Source organism: Carcharhinus amblyrhynchos, chromosome 22, assembly GCF_965287045.1.
Source record: "Carcharhinus amblyrhynchos chromosome 22, sCarAmb.v2.hapA, whole genome shotgun sequence".
Classification (NCBI taxonomy): domain Eukaryota; kingdom Metazoa; phylum Chordata; class Chondrichthyes; order Carcharhiniformes; family Carcharhinidae; genus Carcharhinus; species Carcharhinus amblyrhynchos.
Window position 1 is genome coordinate 3,723,102 of NC_137345.1, and position 20,019 is coordinate 3,743,120.

General features: G+C 45.1%; 1 protein-coding gene across 1 annotated transcript in view; it reads right to left on the minus strand.

Moving 5' to 3' along the window:
- Positions 1 to 20,019, minus strand: part of wnt2bb (wingless-type MMTV integration site family, member 2Bb) — a 63,932-nt gene that overhangs the window by 30,725 nt on the left and 13,188 nt on the right. Inside the window, exon 2 of the mRNA XM_080209707.1 lies at positions 16,901 to 17,121. Within this exon, the coding sequence (XP_080065833.1) occupies positions 16,901 to 17,121 (221 nt within the window). The remainder of the gene's footprint in view (positions 1 to 16,900; positions 17,122 to 20,019) is intronic.

The window sequence follows — 20,019 nt, forward strand, 5'->3', positions numbered from 1 at the left end:
CGCAATAACTCATCAAGGGCTCCTTCCCTAAGTTTGCGACTTCTAGCAGCAGGCGCACGAGAACACCACTAACTGCGGTTAAGTTGCCCCCAGGTCACTCACACCAGCCGAGCTTGGACATATCCTGAATAGGTAATGTCATTCCTTCAATTGTGTAACAAAATTCTCCCCGTGTCTGCATGGGTTTCCACCAGATATTCCAGTTTCTCCCCACAGTCCAAAGATGTGTTGGTTAGGTGGACTGGCCGTGATAAATGGAGGTACTTGAAAGTCCGGTGAAAATTTTTAAGTGTTGTTAAACTAGGAGGAAGCGTAGCTCTGAGAACAGATTGGTACCACGGGCAAAGCCTTAAATAGGAACATTTCATAGAATTTATGTTTTTCACCGACAGAAAGATTGACGCAAAAGAAAACTTTATTCCCATTCCACTTCTCCCACACGCAGCCTTTTACTATTTATTTCCTTGTGAAAGGTGTCACGTTGCATGTACATAATTTATTGAGGGCAACTAACAGCTAACTAGGAAGCATAAACAGCAGTAAATCTGCAGGAGTCCCTAACTCACCAGTGGACACGTTACGTCGCATCCTGATTTCGCAACACATTTCGTCTACTGTCAGGGTGTGTGTGTGTGTGTGTGAACACTGTCATTTCACTTGGCTCCACTCTCAGGTTGTATCTGTTTCAGTCACGTCTGCTTCCGTACTCCATTCCACCCATTTTCTCCGATCCTGTCCTGTTGCCAACATCCACTTTGTGCATAGCTCCGTAGGTCAGAGAGTCATAGAGGTTTACAGCATGGAAATGGGCCCTTTGGCCCAACTTGTCCATGCTGCCCAGTTTTTAAATCATAGAATCCCTACGGTGCAGAAGGAGGCCAATTGGCCCATCAAGTCTACACCAAACACAATCCCACCCAGGTCCTATCCCCATTACCCCATGCATTTACCTCCCTAATCCCCCTGACACTAAGGGGCAATTTAGCTTTGCCAATCCACCTAAACCGCACATCTGTGGACTGTGGGAGGAAACTGGAGCCCACGCAGACATGGGGAGAACATAAACCATTAAGAGCCATTAAGGATTAAGAACCATTAAGGTTAACCATTAATAACCATGGGGAGAACCATTAAGCTAACCTCAATTTCCCCCAATTTGCCCATACCCGTCTATACCCATCTTACCCATGCAACTGTCTAAATGCTTTTTAAAAGACAAAATCGTATCCACCTCCAAAGATGTGTGGGCTAGGTGGATTGGTCATGCTAAATTACCCTTTAGTGTCATGGGGACTAGCGGGGGTAAATGCATGGGGTTATGGGGATAGGGCCTGGGTGGGATTGTGGTCAGTGCAAACTCAATGAGCCAAATGGCCTCCTTCTGCACTCTAAGATTCTATGTTCTATGTTCCACTACTGCCTTTGGCAGCTCCTGTCAGACACGCACCACCCTCTGAGTGAGAAAAGTGTCCCACTAGACCCTTTTGTATCTCTGCCCCCCTCCTCATCTTAAACTATGCTCTTTAGTTTTAGATTCCCCTACCTTTGGAAAAAGATTGACTATCTAGCTGATTTATGCCCCTCATTATTTTATAGACCTCGATAAGATCACCCCTAAGTCCTCTACGCTCCAAAACAGTCCTATCCCTGTCCCCCATTCTCCTTTGCTATTTCTGGTCAGAGAACCAAGAGGTTATCCTGTAACCCTGACACAACACAACAAAAAGAAACTTGCATATTTTGGATCTTGAATGTAATAAAATACCCCTGTGAAAAGGAGTGTTATCTAACACTTTGGGTGGGATTTTCCAGCCGCGCTCGCCCTGAACCCGGAAAATCCCACCCCCGGTCAATGGACCTTTCCAAGATCTGCCCCTCTCCCGCTATGATTCCCATGGTGGACACAACGGGAAAATTCACCCCCAAGCCGTGGTTCATTTGAATAGGTGAGCCACAGAGTTAAGAGGTAAAAAACGTCTTAAAGACAGAAAAGAGATAGAGAGGTGGAGAGGTTTGAGAGAAGGGAATTTCAGAACCTAACGACCAGGCAACTGGAGGCAAGGTCACCAATGATAATATGGTCATTTGGTAATTGGCCAGAATCCACAAATGGCCATAGGCATCTCTCTCCATCAAAGGGAAAGAATTAAGTTGTATATTGCTTGAGGGGCACCACTCCACGAGTGCAGGGTAAAGCGAGGAGGCAGTCCTCCACTCATTACCACCAATGGCTATGACAATACTGTGCCTTTAAGAAATACATTTCTATTGTGTTTCTTGTAAGGGGGGGTGGGTATGTTTAAAATTCAGCTCTGTTTTACTGTGCCAGTTTGTCTGGGCAGCAGGTAGCTTGAATGTTGAAAATGCAGGATAATGACTGATGTTGTGTTTGTCGAAACAGAGTTACCACTTAGGTTTTGCTTGGAGTTTCAGAATAGCGTTTTGATTAGGTTGATTGACTAGGGACAGTGCTAATGGGAGGAGCTAAGCTCACAGGGAAGGTACACAGCTTCTCTTTTATTTTAAAACCATCAGTTTTCTTCCTAATCCTGAAAGAAACAAGAGGTGTCTTTCTTTCTCTACCTGTCTGGATGCTGCTGTTTGGGGCTGTCAGAAGGCAGGTGTCTCTGTCTCTCTCTCCAAAGGTGTTGAAAAAGGGCTGTTAACAAGGACAAGCACTAACTGATTTTGAAGAGGGATTTAAGTCTGTAAGATGAATACTGCTTGAATTGGAACTAGGTTAGCCTATAGGTTTCAATTGTATCTTGTCATGTTTAAGTATTGTTCAATTGGTACATGTTAAGCTAATTCATTTGTTATAGTTAAACCATGTTGTTAAATAAAGTTTTTTTTTGCTAACGTCTTCCTAGTGTGTCAATAGAATTGCATTTTGGGGGGAAACACCTTATCCTCTCATTAATGCCAAAATAGCAAATAGTTGGGGTCTAGTTTGTTGTTCCACACCCTGACATGGTAAAGTGATGTTGGCGAGGCTCAAGAAGCCAGGATTGGAGGAATACAGATATCAAGGAGGGGCGGAGGGAAGGGGAGGCAAATTGGGACTGGGAGTGGTGAGGCTGTGGAGGGGTTTTCAAACACAAACACAACTGTTAAAAATTGAGGTTCTGATTGATCAGGGGCGAATGTGGATCGGTTCGAACAGGGGTGACGGGTGAATGGGACGTGGTACAAGTCAGGATGAGGCCAACTTGGGTCACTGCCTGTGCGGAGTCTGCATGTTCGCCCTGTGTCTGTGTGGGTTTACTCCGGATGCTCCGGTTTCCTCCCACAAGGCAAAAGATGTGTAGGTTAGGTGCATTGGCCATGGTAAATGCTCCCTCAGTGTACTGGAACAGACACCGGAGTGTGGCAACTAGGGATTTTTCAGAGTAACTTCATTGCAGTGTTAATATAAGTCTACTTGTGACACTAAGAAACAAACCTCTTTAAAACTATTAAGCAGAGCTTTGGATGAGCTCAAATTTATGATCAAGTTTTACTCAAACATAATTGGCCGATTTTTAGGCGTTGACTGATCTGTTGTGTTATTCCCTGTTTTTTTTCAACTGTTTTTCAGTTCATAATAAGAACACAGAAATGGGAGCAGGAATGGATATTTGGCCTTTCGGGTCTACTTCACCATTCAATAAGATTAGCTACAGCTTCCCCCACTATCCCCTTAATCCTCAGCCATACTTGATGTAGAGTGGTGTTCCTCAAACTGTAAACCCCTGGTGACAGATTAGCAACTTGTTCTGTGAAGGCATAGACTTAAGATAATGGACAAAAGAAATAAACCTCCAGCCTCCAGAAATCTATTGATTGCCCTCTTGAGTACATTCAATGGTCCTCTGGAATAGAGAATTCCAAAGGTTCACAAATCTTTGATTAAAGAAATTTCTCCTCACCTCAGCCCTATTCCCTGTACAGGAATGAGGTAGAGAATCTGGTGAACTGGTGTGATGGCAATAATCTCTCCCTCAATGTCAACAAAACGAAGGAGATTGTCACGGACTTCAGGAAACGTAAAGGAGAACATGCTCCTATCCGCATCAATGCAGAAGAAGTAGAAATGGTTGACAGCTTCAAGTTTTTAGGTGCACAGATCACCAACAATCTGTCCTGATCACCCCCATACCGATAGTATAATTAAGAAAGCCCACCAATGCCTCTACTTTCTCAGAAGACTAAGGAAATTTGGCATACCCACTATGACTCTCACCAACTTTTACAGATGCATCATAGAGAGCATTCTTTCTGGTTGTAACGCAGCTTGGTATGGGCTCCTGCTCTGCCCAAGACTGCAAGAAACTACAAAGGGTTGTGAATGTAGCCCAATCCATCACACAAACCAGCCTCCCATCCATTGACTCTGTCTACACTTTCCAATGCCTCAGAAAAGCAACCAGCATAGTTAAGTATCCCACACACTCCGGATATTCTCTCTTCCACCTTCTTCCATTGGGAAAAAGTTACAAAACTCTGAGGTCATGTACCTCAAGAACAGAACAGCTTCAAGAGTCAAGAACAGCTTCTTTTCTGCTGCTGTCAGATTTTTGAATGGACTTACTCGCACCAAGCTGATCTTTCTCTACACCCTAGCTATGACTGTAACACTACATTCTACACACTATCCTTTCCTTCTCTATGAACGGTATGTTTTGACTGCATGGCGCACAAGAAACAATACTTTTCACTGTGAGTTAATACATGTGACAATAATAAATCAAATCAAATATCCTGGGACTGTTCTAGATTCCCCAATCAACAGGAACATCCACTGGCATCTACCCTGTCAAACCCTCCAAGTATCTTTATATATTTCACTTCAATTTAAGTTGATGTAACAATAATGGGATTCACAAATTCATGGACGTTTACACACAGAAAGAGGCCATTCGGCCCATTGTGCCTATGCTGGTCAACAAAGAGCTGACTATACTAATCCCATTTTCTAGTGCTTGGCCCATGGCCTTGAGATTTTGACAGTGCAAGTGAATATCTAAGTACTTTGTAAATATTACAAGAGTTCCTGCCTCCACCATCCTATCAGGCAGTGAGTTCCAGATTCCCAATACCCTCTAGGTAAAAATGTTTCCCTTTTAACTCCCTTCTTAGCCTCCTATCCCTTAACTTAGATCAATGCTCCCTGGTTATTGACCCCCTCTGCTAAGGGAACAAGTGCTTTTCTATCCACCTGATCTGTGCCGCTCATAATCTTATCCACTTCTATCTCAACATTCGCTGCTCCAAGGCCTATCCAATCTTTCCTGATATTCAGACCCTCCAGCCAGGCAGCATCCTGGTGAATCTCCTCTGCATCCTCCCCAGTGCAAACGTTGATTAATCACAGTGATCACTTTCCAACAATGGCTGGGATTTTACGGCCTTGCTCAGGTGAGGCCCCCTCGTAAAATCCCGCTCGGGGTCAGGGGAGAGTTCCTTTCTGTGAGCCTACAGTTCCGGCCATGCTCATTTGCCCCTTAGTGTCCTGGGATGCGTAAGTTAAAGGGACTAGCGTGATAAATATGTGGGATTACAGAGATAGGACCTGGGTGGGATTGTTGTTGGTGCTGACCCAATGGGCCAAATGGCCTCCTTCTGCACTGCAAGGTTTTTATGATGCTATGATTTCTACAAATCTTCTTCAGCCCAGTTTTTAGTCACTTTCACTATCTCTTCTGTCAACGTCTGTATTCTGTCCTTCCCCCAGCATACAACAGAGCGAAATACGGGGTGAGGAAAGCCCTCATTGGTGGAGAGCTTTGGGAGCCATAGTTCCAAAGTCACAGAATCACAGAATGGTTACAGTACAGGAGGAGGCCATTCAACCCATCATGTTTGTGCTGTCTGTCTGAATGAACAATTCACTGTGTGACACTCCCCATTCTCCGACAACCCTGCACATTCTTCCTCTTCAGATAATAAATCCAATTCCTTCTTGATTGAACTTGCCTCCATCACACCCTTAGGCAGCGTATTCCAGACCTTAAGCACCTTCTGCATGGAAAGGTTTCTCCTCATGTCTTCATTGCTTCTTTTGTCCATTATCTTCAGTCTATGCCTTCACACAACAGGTTGCTATTCTGTCACCAGGGGCTTATAGTTTGAGGAGCACCACTCTACATCAAGTATGGCTGACCATGAGCCTCTCCCACCCTTAGCACCGGTATTGGTGTGTTTGGAAGAATTTGCAGGTCGGTATTTAGCCTGTCTCTGTGCATTATTGACGCATCTTTCTTGGCCATCAAGTCCTGAGGTGGGATTTGAACATGGAGTGTCTGCCTTAGACGCAGGGATACTACCCACTGTGCCACAAAACCCCCACAGGAATGTGGTTGACTCTGAATTACTTTCTGGAAAACCCAGCAAACCATTCAGTTTTAAGAAAGAATGTGCAGGATTACAGGGAGAAGGTGCGGGAATGGCTTGAGATAAATTGCTGCTATGCCGTGCTGGCGCAGATGTGATGGGCTGAATGGCCTCTCCCCAAGCTGTAAGAATTCTGTGATTCTGTGCAAAAGCTGTAAGTCTGAACTGAGTCATTGCCAGGCCAATAGCTGTTCATACCCAACATTCATTAAATATACTTCCCATCTCTTTCTCCTTCTCTGAGCTCCTCCAACTCTGGTCTTTTGAGCATCCCCAATTCTAATCACTCCACCATTGGACACTGTGCCTTCAGATCCCTTGGCCTGAAGCTCTGGAATTTTCTCCTTAACACTTCCTGCCTCTCGACCTTACCCTTCTCCTTTAAGATGCTTTTTTGATCAATCATCTGTCCTAATACCCACTAATGGGGCTCATTGTCAATTTTGTTTGATAAAGCTTCTGTGAAGCTTCTTTCCAAATCAATACCCTAAAGGTGCAAGTTGTTGACAACACAATGGAAGCATTGTATTCGAGCCCCACTGCAATGGGGGACAACATCCCATTCACCTTATTGATTGAAATCTGCACCCATCCACTGGTTCAGTCACTTGTGTACTCGAACACCCTAAACCCCTTTGATCCCCCAACACCTCTGGTTTATCACCATTTAGCAAATGCTCGAGATCGCTTGAGGATCACACTTCCCCATGTTGAACTTCATTCATCTCCTTGTAACTTTCTGCTCCAATTAACCTAATGTATTGTGTCACTGAACGTAGTGTCACATTAGTGGGATGGCATGGTGGTACAGTGGTTAGCACCGCTGCCTCACAGTACCAGGGACCCGGGTTCAATTCCCAACCTGGATCGATGTCTTTGTGGAGTCTACACGTTCTCCCCCCGTCTGCTCCGGTTTCCTTCCACAGTGTGAAAGGCATTAATGAGCTTTTGCAAGACCAGGCAAGTTGTGGGGGGTTACAGATAGTGTGACATGAATCCAAGATCCCGGTTGAGGCTGTCCTCATGTGTGTGGAACTTGGCTATCAGTCTCTGCTCAGCGACTCTGCGCTGTTGTGTATCGTGAAGGCCGCCTTGGAGAACGCTTACCCGAAGATCAGAGGCCGAATGTCTGTGACCACTGAAGCATCTTAGAGGGGACTCAGATAAGGTTAGTGAAGAAATTCCAGAGTTTAGGATGCAGACATTAGGAAGCACAGTGACCATTGGTGGATGACTAGGAGGCTGTAATTGGAGAGCGCAGGGATGTGGGAGAGTTGGAGGACGGGTGGAGAGACAGCGGGGGACGGATGAAGGTGATACGGTGGGCTTTGAAAACAAGGATGAGAATCGCAAAATGTGACCTGGCTTTGTTCCTTACCCATTAATATGTTTCCCCAAAAACCATCTCCCATTGCAATCATGAAAAATCCACTTAACTTCCAACATCCACAGCCCTTTGAGGCAATGAGATTTAATTCCAATATCCCTTACATAAAAAGGAGCTAATTCTAAGATTACAGAACATAAAATACCCCAGCACAAACAGGCCCTTCGGCCCACAAGTTGCACTGATCGTATTCATACCTACCAGCCCTATCTATAACTCTCAATCCCATTAAATTATGCCCCATAGGTCTGGAATTCTGTGCCAGAAATCACTTTCTGTCTATTTACACAATCGTTACTATTTTAAACACCTTGATTACACCACCCCTGAAACCGCATTATGTCAATTTTTAGCAGCAGTTTATGTTTGGAGTTTCTGAGCACTGTAACCCTATAGCGTGGACGGGGGCGGGTATCTGCGTTGTGCCCAGAGGGGCAGTAATACCTTTACCTTTACAGTTACAGAGTCAGGGCTCTGAAGATAAATGCGACCAGTTCCTGCCTGAATTATTTCTGTTTGACTTTTCCCCAGTTTGCCTGTGGAAATATTTACATCTCTTATTACTGTTTACACAACTTGGCATAAAGACATACGCTAACTTTAGCTAGTTTAGGAGAGCAGACCCTGCCTGACCCCTTGTAAAAGATGTGCTCACTCTCTCTCTCGCTCTCTCTCTCTCTCTGGCTCTCTGTGTGGAAGGAAACTGCAGGGGACAGGCACAATTGAAATGTGGAGCTTGTTCAAGGAACAGCTACTGCGTGTCCTTGATAAGTGTGTACCTGTCAGGCAGGGAGGAAGTGGTCGAGCGAGGGAACCGTGGTTTACTAAAGAAGTTGAATCACTTGTGAAAAGGAAGAAGGAGACTTTAGTCAAGATGAGACGTGAAGGTTCAGTTAGGGCACTTGAGAGTTACAAGTTTGCCAAGAAGGACCTAAAGAGAGAGCTAAGAAGAGCCAGGAGGGGACATGAGAAGTCTTTTGCAGACAGGATCAAGGAAAAACCTAAAGCTGTCTATAGGAATGTCAGGAATAAAAGAATGACTAGGGTGAGATTAGAGCCAGTCAAGGACAGTAGTGGGAAGTTGTGCATGGAATCTGGACAGATAGGAGAGGCGCTAAATGAATATTTTTCATCAGTATTCACACAGGAAAAAGACAATAGTGTCGAGGACAATACTGAGATACAGGTTATCAGACTAGACGGGATTGAGGTTCATAAGGAGGAGGTGTTAGCAATTCTGGAAAGGATGAAAATAGATAAGTCCAATGGGCTGGATGGGATTTATCCTAGGATTCTCTGGGACGCTAGGGAAGAGATTGCAGAGCCTTTGGCTTTGATCTTTAGGTCGTCATTGTCTACAGGAATAGTGCTGGAAGACTGGAGGTTAGCAAATGTTATTCCCATTGTTCAAGAAGGGGAATAGAGACAACCCTCTAATTATAGACCAGTGAGCCTTACTTCTGCTGTGGGCAAAATTTTGGAAAGGATTATAAGAGATAGAATTTATAATCATCTAGAAAGGAATAATTTGATTAGGGATAGTCGGCACGGTTTTGTGAAGGGTAGGTCGTGCCTCACAAACCTTACTGAGTTCTTTGAGAAGGTGACCAAAGAGGTGGATGAGGGTAAAGCAGCTGATGTGGTGTTTATGGATTTCAGTAAAATTTGATAAGGTTCCCCACGGTAAGCTATTGCAGAAGATACCGAGGCTTGGGATTGACGGTGATTAAGTGGTTCAGATCAGAAATTGGCTAGCAGTAAGAAGACAGAGGGTGGTGGTTGATGGGAAATGTTCATCCTGGAGTTCAGTTACTAGTGGTGTACTGCAAGGATCTGTTTTGGGGCCTCTGCTGTTTGTCATTTTTATAAATGATCTGGACGAGGGTGTAGGAGGATGGGTTAGTAAATTTGCGGATGACACTAAAGTGTGGAAGGATGTTGCAGGTTGCAGAGGGACATAGATCAGCTGCAGAGCTGGGCTGAGAGGTGGCAAATGGAATTTAATGCGGATAAGTATGAAGTGATTCACTTTGGAAGGAGTAACAGGAATACAGAGTTTTGGGCTAATGGCAAAATACTTGGTGGTGTGGATAAGCAGAGAGATCTCGGTGTCCATGTGCATAGATCCCTGAAAGTTGGCACCCAGGTTGATAGGGTTGTTAGGAAGGCGTACAATGTGTTAGCTTTTACTGGTAGAGGGATTGAGTTTAGGAGCCATGAGTTCATGTTGCAGCTGTACAAAACTCTGGTGTGGCCGCACTTGAAGTATTGCGTACAGTTCTGGTTGTGGCATTATAGGAAGGATGTGGAAGCATTGGAAAGGGTGCAACGGAAATTTACCAGGATGTTGCCTGGTATGGTGGGAAGGTCTTATGAGGAAAGGCTGAGGGACTTGAGGCTGTTTTCATTAGAGAGAAGGAGGTTAAGAGGTGACTTAATAGAGGCATAAAAGATGTGTGCATATCAATGTGCATATGTATGCATATGAGAGCGTGACTGTGTCTGAGGGTGAGTATGTTTTCGAATGCATGTGTGTGTCAGCGTGTGTGCATGTATGTATGAGTCTTGTGTGTGTGTCTGTTAGTATGTGTATATACATGTGAGTTTGTGTGTGTAAGAATGTGAATGTGTATGTCTATATGAGCTTGAATGCGTGTGTTTGAATGTGCACATTTGAGTGCGTTTGAGTGTGTGACTTTGAACAAGGATGCATGCAGTTGAGTGTACGATGGAGTGTGTGAGAATAAGGTGTGTGTTTGAGTGTGCAGTGTGTGCATTTCAGTGTGTGATTTTGAATTTGTGCATGTATTTAAGCACATGTGCTTGAGTGTCCAGTGTGTGAGTGTGTGTATTTGAGTGTGTATTTGAGTATGTTTGTGTTGTGAAGTGTGGTCCCTTTAAAAGCTAGTTTTGTGTTCAGTAATTGGATGTCTAAAATGCAGGTGCCTACAGGTACACAGATTGCAACATTTGTAATAAGGAGCAAGCATCAGGGTTGCCTTGGTAACAGGCTTTGCAAGCTTTTGAATTTTGACAACCTATCAGGTTAAAGAAGACACTCAGCTATCAGGAATCTATTAGATTTGAATTTGTTGTTGTTGACAACATCAGACCAATCCTGGTACAGGGAAATTGATCAGTCATCAAAGTTATAAAGAGGAACTCAACTGCAGGAAGTTCAACTGAAGAATTGCCACCTCTCAACAGCTAGAGAGGGAAGGAGTGGCTCCCTGCCAGCTTGAAATATCTTTTCAGAGAACTCTCCATCTATCTCACAGAAAGGTACCAAATCAGAAAGAGTTTACAGATAGCAGGATCGCCAGAAGCTCTCCAAATATTTTTCCAAAGCCAGAAAACCTGTTTGTATATTTTTGCAAGTGACTGAATTATTATTATTTCTTTGGTAATGAATGGTCTTTCTATTTATTTGAACAGCGTTTTAATAGACTTCACTTGAATCGTTATGTAACTTGTTTAGTTAAAAGTTCCTGGTGAAGTATTTGGTTAAGTAAATAACTTGTTAATTGTTCACTTAAAGCGAGTGTCAGGCAGGTCTTTATATTAATGGACCTTTAAACGTTAATGAAGAACAGTTCACACCTTCCCAAATACTTTTAACAGGTTATGAAGCAAGATAGCCCTCTTTGGAGGATTCAGGATGGCTGCACAAAGTGTGTTTAAGTGTAGTTGTGGTTATCTGGGGGTATTTGAGTATATTTGAGTGTGTTTGAGTGTGCTTGAGTTTATTTGAGTGTATTTGAGTGTGTCTGAGTGTATTTGAATGCATTTGAGTGTATTTGAGTTTGAGTGTGTTTGAGTGTTTTTCTGTGTTTTTGAGTGTATTTGAGATTATTTGAGTGTGTTTGCATGTGTATGAGTGTATTTGAGTGTTTTTAAGTGCATTTGATTTTGTTTGAGTGTATTTGAGTGTGTTTGAGTGTGTTTGAGTGTGTTTCAGTGTATTTGCATGTATTTGAGCGTGTTTGAGTGTGTTGAAGTGTGATTGAATGTATTTGAGGGTATTTGAGTGTGTATGAGAGTGTTTGAGTGTGTTTGAGTGTATTTGGGTAAGTTTAAGTGTGTTTGGGGTGTGTTTGGAGTGTGTTTGAGTATATTTGAGTGTGTTTGAGTCTGTTTGAGTGTATCTGAGTGTGTTTGGGTGCGTTCCAGTGTGTTTGAGTGTATTTGAATGTGTCTGTGTGTTTTTGAGCATTTTTGAGTGTGTTTAATTGTGTTTGCACGTGTTTGAATGTGACTCCTCCTCCTCCTCCGACTCCTCTCCCCAAGCTTCCTCCCCCTCTCCTCCTTCCCCCCCACACCTGATCCCCGCCACTCCTCCTCCTCCCCACTCCTCCTCCCCCGTTCCTCCTCCCCTTCTCCTCCTTCCCCACTCCTCCTCCTCCTCCCTCCACTCCTCCTCTCCCCACTTCTCCTTCCCCCCGCTCCTAATCCCCAATCCTCTTCCCCGCTCTTCTCCTTCCCCTGCTCTTCCTCTCCCACTCCTCCTCGCCCCACTCCTCCTCCCTCCACTCCTCCTTCCTCCACTCCTCCGCCCCCACTCCTCCCCCCACTCCTCCTCCCCCCACTCCTCCTCCCCCCACTCCTCCTCCCCCACTCCTGCTTTGTTTGAGTGCATTTGAGTGTGTTTGAGTGTGTTTAATTGTATTTGAGTGTGTTTGAGTGTATTTGAGTGTGTTTGAGTGTATTTGAGTGTGTTTGACTGTATTTGAGTGTGTTTGACTGTATTTGAGTGTGTTTGAGTGTATTTGAGTGTGTTTGAGTGTATTTGAGTGTGTTTGAGTGTATTTAAGTATGTTTGAGTGTGTGCTTTTCACTTAAAACCAATGTGCCATTGCTAAAATGTTAATTTGCTTTTTAAAGTTTCTTTAAATAAAGCATTAATTTTTCCAACATCACTTATCACTCAGGATGTGCCAGAGTTCTTTTCAGCTAATTACTTTGAAATACAGTCACTATTATAACGAAGGAAACATGGCAGCCAATTAGCGTACAGAAAGATCCCACAAACTGTAGTGGAATAGTAATCTATTTAGTGAAGTTGATTATGGGATAAATATTGATCAATACATTGGATAGAACCCCCTCCCCCAAATACCCATGGGATCTTTCACATCCACCTGCTGGTGCCTCTGAATAACTATCATCCACAATATAAGCATTCCCCCAGTACTGCACTCAAAGTTGTAGATTTCTGTGCTGAAATCTCCTGGATCGAGCCTTGAACCTACAACTTCCTGACTCAGAGAGAAGCGGCACAGTTAAGGCAAGTTGTGGCAAACATGACTGAGAAGCTTCCCTTTCAATGTAAAGAATTATCTGTGGTACAGCCACAGACACCGGAATGCCTTGCTTAGGCTTGCTGCTGTCACCTACATGTTTGTTCCTGTGGAAGGAGCATTATTTACTGCAATGCGAGATTCCCACCCCCTGTGGATTTTGTTTCTTTTACTTTTTTTAAATAAAAAAGTCATTTAATCTCTGATTGTGGCTGGCTGATAGTTTGATAAATTAAATACTTGCAGAATATTCCCAACTCACCATCTCTGAGAGTCCTGAAATATACTGCCTGCAGCAGTTGTGGACTCGTCAACTTTAAGGGCATTCAAATGGTGAGTGGATAGACATATGGGTAACATTGGAATAGTTTAGGTTAGAGGGTCATTAGATTGGTTCCACTGGTCGGCGCAACATCGAGGGCCAAAGGGCCTGTACTGTGCTGTAATGTCCTATACGATAGGGTAATACACAATTACAGGGAATTACAGCACAGACACAGGCCATTCAGCCCAACTGTATCATGCCAGCATTTGTGCTTCACACGAGTTTTCACCCAATCCTCTTCATCCCACCCTATCAGCAGACCCCACATCTTCCTTCCTTCTGGGTTTATCTAACTGCCTCTTAGATGTATCTAAAGTTGAATGTTTCTTTATTAGTGTCACAAGTAGGCTTACATTAACACTGCAATGAAGTTACTGTGAAAATCCCCTAGTCACCACAGTCTGGCGTCTGTTCGGGTCAATCCACCTAACCCTTTGGAGTGTGGGAGGAAACCGGGGCACCTGGAGGAAACCCATGCAGACACAGGGAGAATGTGCAAACTCCGCACAGACAGTGACCCAAGCCGGGAATCGAACCCGGGTCCCTGACGCTGTGAGGCAGCAGCGCTAACCACTATGTCACCGTACCGCCCTATATGCTACCAACCTCAGCTACTTCCACATTCCCTCTGGGTAAAGAAAGCCTTTCTCAACCTATCCTCCTCACCAGGCTGTGAGTGAGTACAGGCTGAGGAAACGCTTTGGGAGATTATCCCCATATTTCACATCCTGAATGCAGATCTTCACGTTTTAAAAAGAAACATTCTTTCACGGGATGTGGGCATCACTGGCAAGACCAGAAGAGAAAACACTGGAAAATCTCAGCAGGTCTGGCAGCATCTGTAAGGAGAGAAAGGAGCCTTGACAAAGGGTCATCTGGACTCGAAACGTCAGCTCTTTTCTCTCCTTACAGATGCTGCCAGACCTGCTGAGATTTTCCAGCATTTTCTCTTTTGGTTTCAGATTCCAGCATCCGCAGTAATTTGCTTTTATCCACTAGCAAGACCCAGCATTTGTTGCCCTTGAAATGTTTGACTTGCTGGGCCATTTCAGAGGGCAGTTGAGGGTGGACCACATTGCTGTGGCTCTGGAGTCGCATTTAGGCCAGACTGGGTAAGGATGGCAGATTTCCTTCCCTAAAGGACATTAGTGAACCAGATGGCTTTTGATGATAATCGATGATAGTTTCATGGCCATCTCCACCGAGACTAGCTTTATAATTCCATAACTTATTCATGGAATTTAAGCTCCACTGGTGGGATTTGAACCCACACCCCCCTGGAACAGAAGCCTCTAGATAAGTATTCCAGTGACATTACCACGCTGCCACCAGCTTTATCCCTAAAACTCTGTGTATGTGTTGTGAGCTGTCCCTTTAACTCGGGACAGTGCGTTTGAAGAAATCATTTGCAGCAAGTGAGGTTCTGGCTGGGACTCAGCACCCAACAGCGCGTCAGGGCTTTTGATATTCTGCAGGCTGTTGGCTCAGAATTGCCACACTTGAAAAGCGCAGCCAACAATCCTAGCCAGGAATCCGTCTGCTTGTGATGCAGGGGATCTACAGCAGTGCGCATTCCAAGAACCAGCTTACAACCTGTGGGGCGTCTACGGAGCGTTCAGCCACTTAGCTGCCCGAGAGTCACATCTTAAATGGGAGGATGAGTTGGAAAACAACCTAATGTTTAATAGGTCGAAAGAATCTACAGTTAGAGAGTGCCACTCAGGACGTGTTCATTTCCTTTATTTGGACACGGGATATGAGAAGACCCAGATGGAAAGGTAACTCTTTGGGCTTTTCACAATCACTGACCTGGAGATAGGACAGTGAGTGAGTTCTCGAATCTGAACACTCCAGATCTGTAACAATGTGCTGGACTCTTAATTTCCCTCTGATAATGGCCTAACTAACAACCCAGTTCAAGGGGCAATAAGGGAGGGGCAATAAATGCTGGCCCAGCCAGCGACACCCACAACCCTTGAATGTGGAATCACAAATTATTTGAACCATCTAAAGAATAATACTTAGAAATTCCCATGGAATTAATGCAACTTCTGCTTGGAAATATGTCAATTTCTGTTAATATTAGGGTTGCTGATCTTGGCTGGACATATATTTCTGGGGTTTCACATGATGCCCATGCCAATTGGAAACAGATTGTTCACAGAATCCCTACAGTGCAGGAAGAGGCCATTTGGCCCATCAAGTCTGCACCAATTCTCCAACAGAGCATCTTACCAAGGTTCACCCCATTTCCTTAATCCTGGGTGTTTATCCTGCTTATCCTCCTAACCTACCTTGGGAAACTAAAGGGCAATTTAGCATCGCCAATTCACCTAACTTTCACACTTTTGGACTGTGGGAGAAAACTGGAGCCCACCCAGAGGAAACCCATGCAGATACGGGGAGAATGTGCAAATTATGCACAGACAGTCACCCGAAGCTGGAATTGAACCCAGGTCTCTGGAGCTGTGAGGCGGCAGTGCCACTCTGCTGGCCATCATTCATCACCCATTCTTGATTCATTCTTGATTCTTGATTCAATCTCCAATATTTTTCATAACTGATAACCGAAAGAGTCCAAAACATTTTTTTAAAGTATATAATTATTTTTAGTGACCATTTGATCTTTCACACCAGGGTCCTGGGGGTTAATCGTTTATGAAGTGTCCAGGCCAATGCTGGAGGGTTTGTAACCCCTACTTTCTGTTCAGGATTGAGTTCATAACTGAGTATATAAAGAGGCAGATCACGACATCCTTTCACTAAATGAAGCAGTGTTTGAATTTGAGTGTTTTAAGATGGGGGCATTTGAATGCTAAAGTGTCCCCTTTCACACAGCAGGAATTCTCCAATTCCAGGATTTGAGTATAGGAATAAGGATAGTTTGCTGCAGTTACACAGGGCCTTGGTGAGGCCACACCTTGAGTATTGTGTGTAGCTTTGGTCTCCTAGTCTGAGGAAGGACATTCTTGCTATTGAGGGAGTCCAGACTGATTCCTGGAATGGCAGGACTGGCATATGAAGAGAGACTGGATCGACTGGGCTTGTACTCACTGGAATTTAGAAGAATGAGAGAGGATCTCATAGAAACATATAAAATCCTGATGGGACTGGACAGGCCAGATGTGGGAAGAGTGTTCCTGATGTTGGGGAAGTGCAGAGCTAGAGGTCACAGTCTAAGAATAAGGGGAAAGCCATTCAGAACTTAGATGAGGAAGAACTTCTTCACTCAGAGAGTTGTGAACCTGTGGAATTCTCTCCCACAGAAAGCTGTTGGGGACAGTCGGTTCGATATGTTCAAGAGGGAGCTGCTCGTGGCCCTTGTGGCTAAAGAGATCAAAGGGTATGGAGAGAAAGTGGGAGTGGGATACTGAAGGTGTATAATCAGCCATGATCACATTGAATGATGGTGCAGATGTAAAGGGTCGAATGGCCTACTCCTGCGCCTATTCTCTATGTTTCTGTGCTTGCTTCCTTACCATTTTAAACTTGAAAATTTTCTTTAAAAAAACAACTTACTACGCAACATTACTTTGCCAAATACGGTGTGGTCCCTGGCCAAGGTGCTACAGTTCCATCGATGGTGTCGGAATTGGTGCTGACATTCACGAATCCACTCCTTGGCTCCTTCCCCTATTGACTGCATAATATCCGGGTGTTTCTGACACAGCTGCCGCTGTTTGTTGACCAATCCGGGGATGTTGTCACAGATCACACGGGCTCCGAGGGCTCCAATGTACCTGTGGGAGAGACCAGTGCCATTAGATCACATTACCTCACACCAACATCCCAAATACAGCTCCCAATGATTTACTGGGAGTCACAGCCCAGGGAGGAAGCTATTTGGCCCATCGCGCCTTTGCTTTCCCTTTGAAGGAGCTGTCCAATGGGCCCCAATTCTTTCCCATCACGCTGCAGTTTCTGAGTTTGAAAGAAATTTACACAGGGTATGGGCAGCGCTGGTGTGGCCAACGCTTTGTCTCCCCTCCCTAATGACCCTTCAGCTAAGTAGCTTGATGTCCCATTCCAGAAGGTAGTTAAGAATCAGTCACATTGCTGTGGGCCAGACCAGGTAAGGGTGGCAAATTTCCCATCGAAATGTGGATAGTGAACTCGATGGCTTTCTACAACATTCAAAGGTGGCACAGTGGGTTCGCACAGCTGCCTCACAGCACCAGGGACCCGGGTTTGATTCCCGGCTTGCGTCACTGTCTGGGTGGAGTCTGCATGTTCTCCCCGTGTCTGCATGGGTTTCCTCCCACAGTCCAAAGATGTGCGGGTTAGATTGATTGGCCAGGCTAAATTGCCCCTCAGTGACCCAAGATGTGTAGGTTAGGGGGATTAAAGTGGTAAATACGTAGAGTTACTGGCACTGGGGCCTGGGTAGGAGGCTCTGTCAGAGAGTCAGTGCAGACGCGATGGGCTGAATGGCCTCATGCTGTACTAGAGGAATTCAACGATAGTTTCATTGTCACCATTACTGAAGCTAGATTTCAATTTCATGCTTTATTCCTTGAATTTAAATTCTATTAGCTGTTCTGCCAGGATGAGAACCCCTGTTCCCAACACATTAACATGGATTACTAGTGAACTTACCACCATACCACCTTTTAAGAGTCAATCATATTACTGTGGCTCTGGTAGGCCAGTCCAGATAAGGTCTGCAGATTTCCTTCCCTAAAGGACACTATAAAAGTTTGTTTTTTTATTAGTCACAAGTAAGGCTTACATTAACACTGCAATGAAGTTACTGTGAAATTCCCCCAGTCGCCACACTCTGGTGCCTGTTGGGGTCAATGCTCAGCAAGTCTTTCAGAGTGTGGGAGGAAACCGGAGCACCCGGAGACACGGAGAGAATGTAAATTTTAGGAAGGGGCATTTTGCAGTTGAGAGCAGGTTGGCTGACCATCATATTTCCTGTTGAGGCTTCCTTTCCAGCCTTGGACAGGATATGGAACAGGAACTGATCTGCTAGCCCCCAGCTACCTCCTGTTGAAAGCAAAGATCTACCAGCACATGTTCACGTGGCCCCTGCCAACTATTTTCCACTCTCAATTCTCTCTAATTTTACTGGGACAGCACGGTGGCACAGTGATTAACACTGCTGCCTCATAGCGCTAGGGACCCGGGTTCAATTCCGGCCTCGGGTCACTGTCCGTGTGGAGTTTGCACATTCTCCCCATGTCTGCATGGGTTTCCTCCAGGTGGTCCGGTTTCCTCCCACAGTCCAAAGATGGGCGAGTTAGGCTGATTGGCCATGCCAAATTGACCATAGTGTTGGGCGATTAGCAGGATAAGTGTGTGGGGTTGTGGGAATAGGGCCTGGGTGTGATTGTGGTCAATGCAGACTCGATGCACCAAAGGGCCTCCTTCTGCACTGTAGGGATTCGATGCTATGATGGGAGCTCCCCGGGTGAAAGATATCTGGCTGCATTGACGTCCTCCTGCCATTAGAGGTGCTGCAGCAGGAGGGTGCATTTATAACATGGTGGGCAGAACTCTCCCATAAAATTTCTAAGGCCAGAATCCTCCAGCCGTTCATGCCCCACTGTCACAGTCAGCGAGAACAGAGCATTTGGTGCTCAGCCAAATAACCGTTCACTGCAGCGGGACTGGAGAATCGCAGCTGCGGGCGAGGTCGGAGAATCTGGCCTAAGTACTCGTTAGAGTTTAGAAGAATGAGGGGAGATCTCATTGAGACATATAAGATGATGAATGGGATGGATAGAATAGAGGTGGAGAGGCTCTTCCCGCTCAGAAAGGACAGTAGGACTAGGGGGCACAGCCTCAAGATAAAGGGAGGGCGGTTTAGAATGGAGTTGAGGAGGAACTTCTTCACTCAAAGGGTGGTGAATCTCTGGAATTCTCTGCCCGTTGAGGTGGTGGAGGCTGCCTCGCTAAATATATTTAAGACGCGGGTTGATGGGTTTTTGATAAGAGAGGGGATTAAGGGTTATGGGGAGAGGGCGGGAATGTGGAACTGAGACACGACAGATCAGCCATGATCTTATTGAATGGCGGGGCTGGCTCGAAGGGCTAGATGGCCTACTCCTGCTCCTATTTCTTATGTTCTTAAGTGTTGTCTCCAGCGGAAAAACCAATGAGATTCCCACTGGGTGGTTTGGTGTGACTCAGTTCACAATTCACCCACATTTTGACATGCTTTTGGAGCCTGAGAAGATTCTCATTAAACTTACCCACACTTAAAAATTGTTATGGGGTGGGGACCCATAGGTGTCAGGAAGGCTGGCTCCTTTGAGATCGGGCTGTCCTTTCTCAAGGCATCTGCATCCCTCCCCCCCACACCCCCCCACCAACCCCCCACTCACTGGTACCAGTATCTATCCCTCCAAGTGAGCGACACCCTGCTCTGGGGTTGCCAAAAAGCCCCTTGGGCTATGTTGATTGGCCATGCTAAATTGACGAGTGAACTATAAACCAGTGGGCCTAACATTGGTGGTGGGGAAGTTGCTGGAGTTTATTATCAAGGATTTCATAACTCGGAATTTTGAGGCAGTGATATAATCAGACAAGGTCAGCATTGATTTACAAAAGGGAAATGATACCTGACGAATCTGTTGGAATTTTTTGAGGATGTAACTAGTGGAGCTGGCTGAGGAGAACCAGTGGACGTGGTT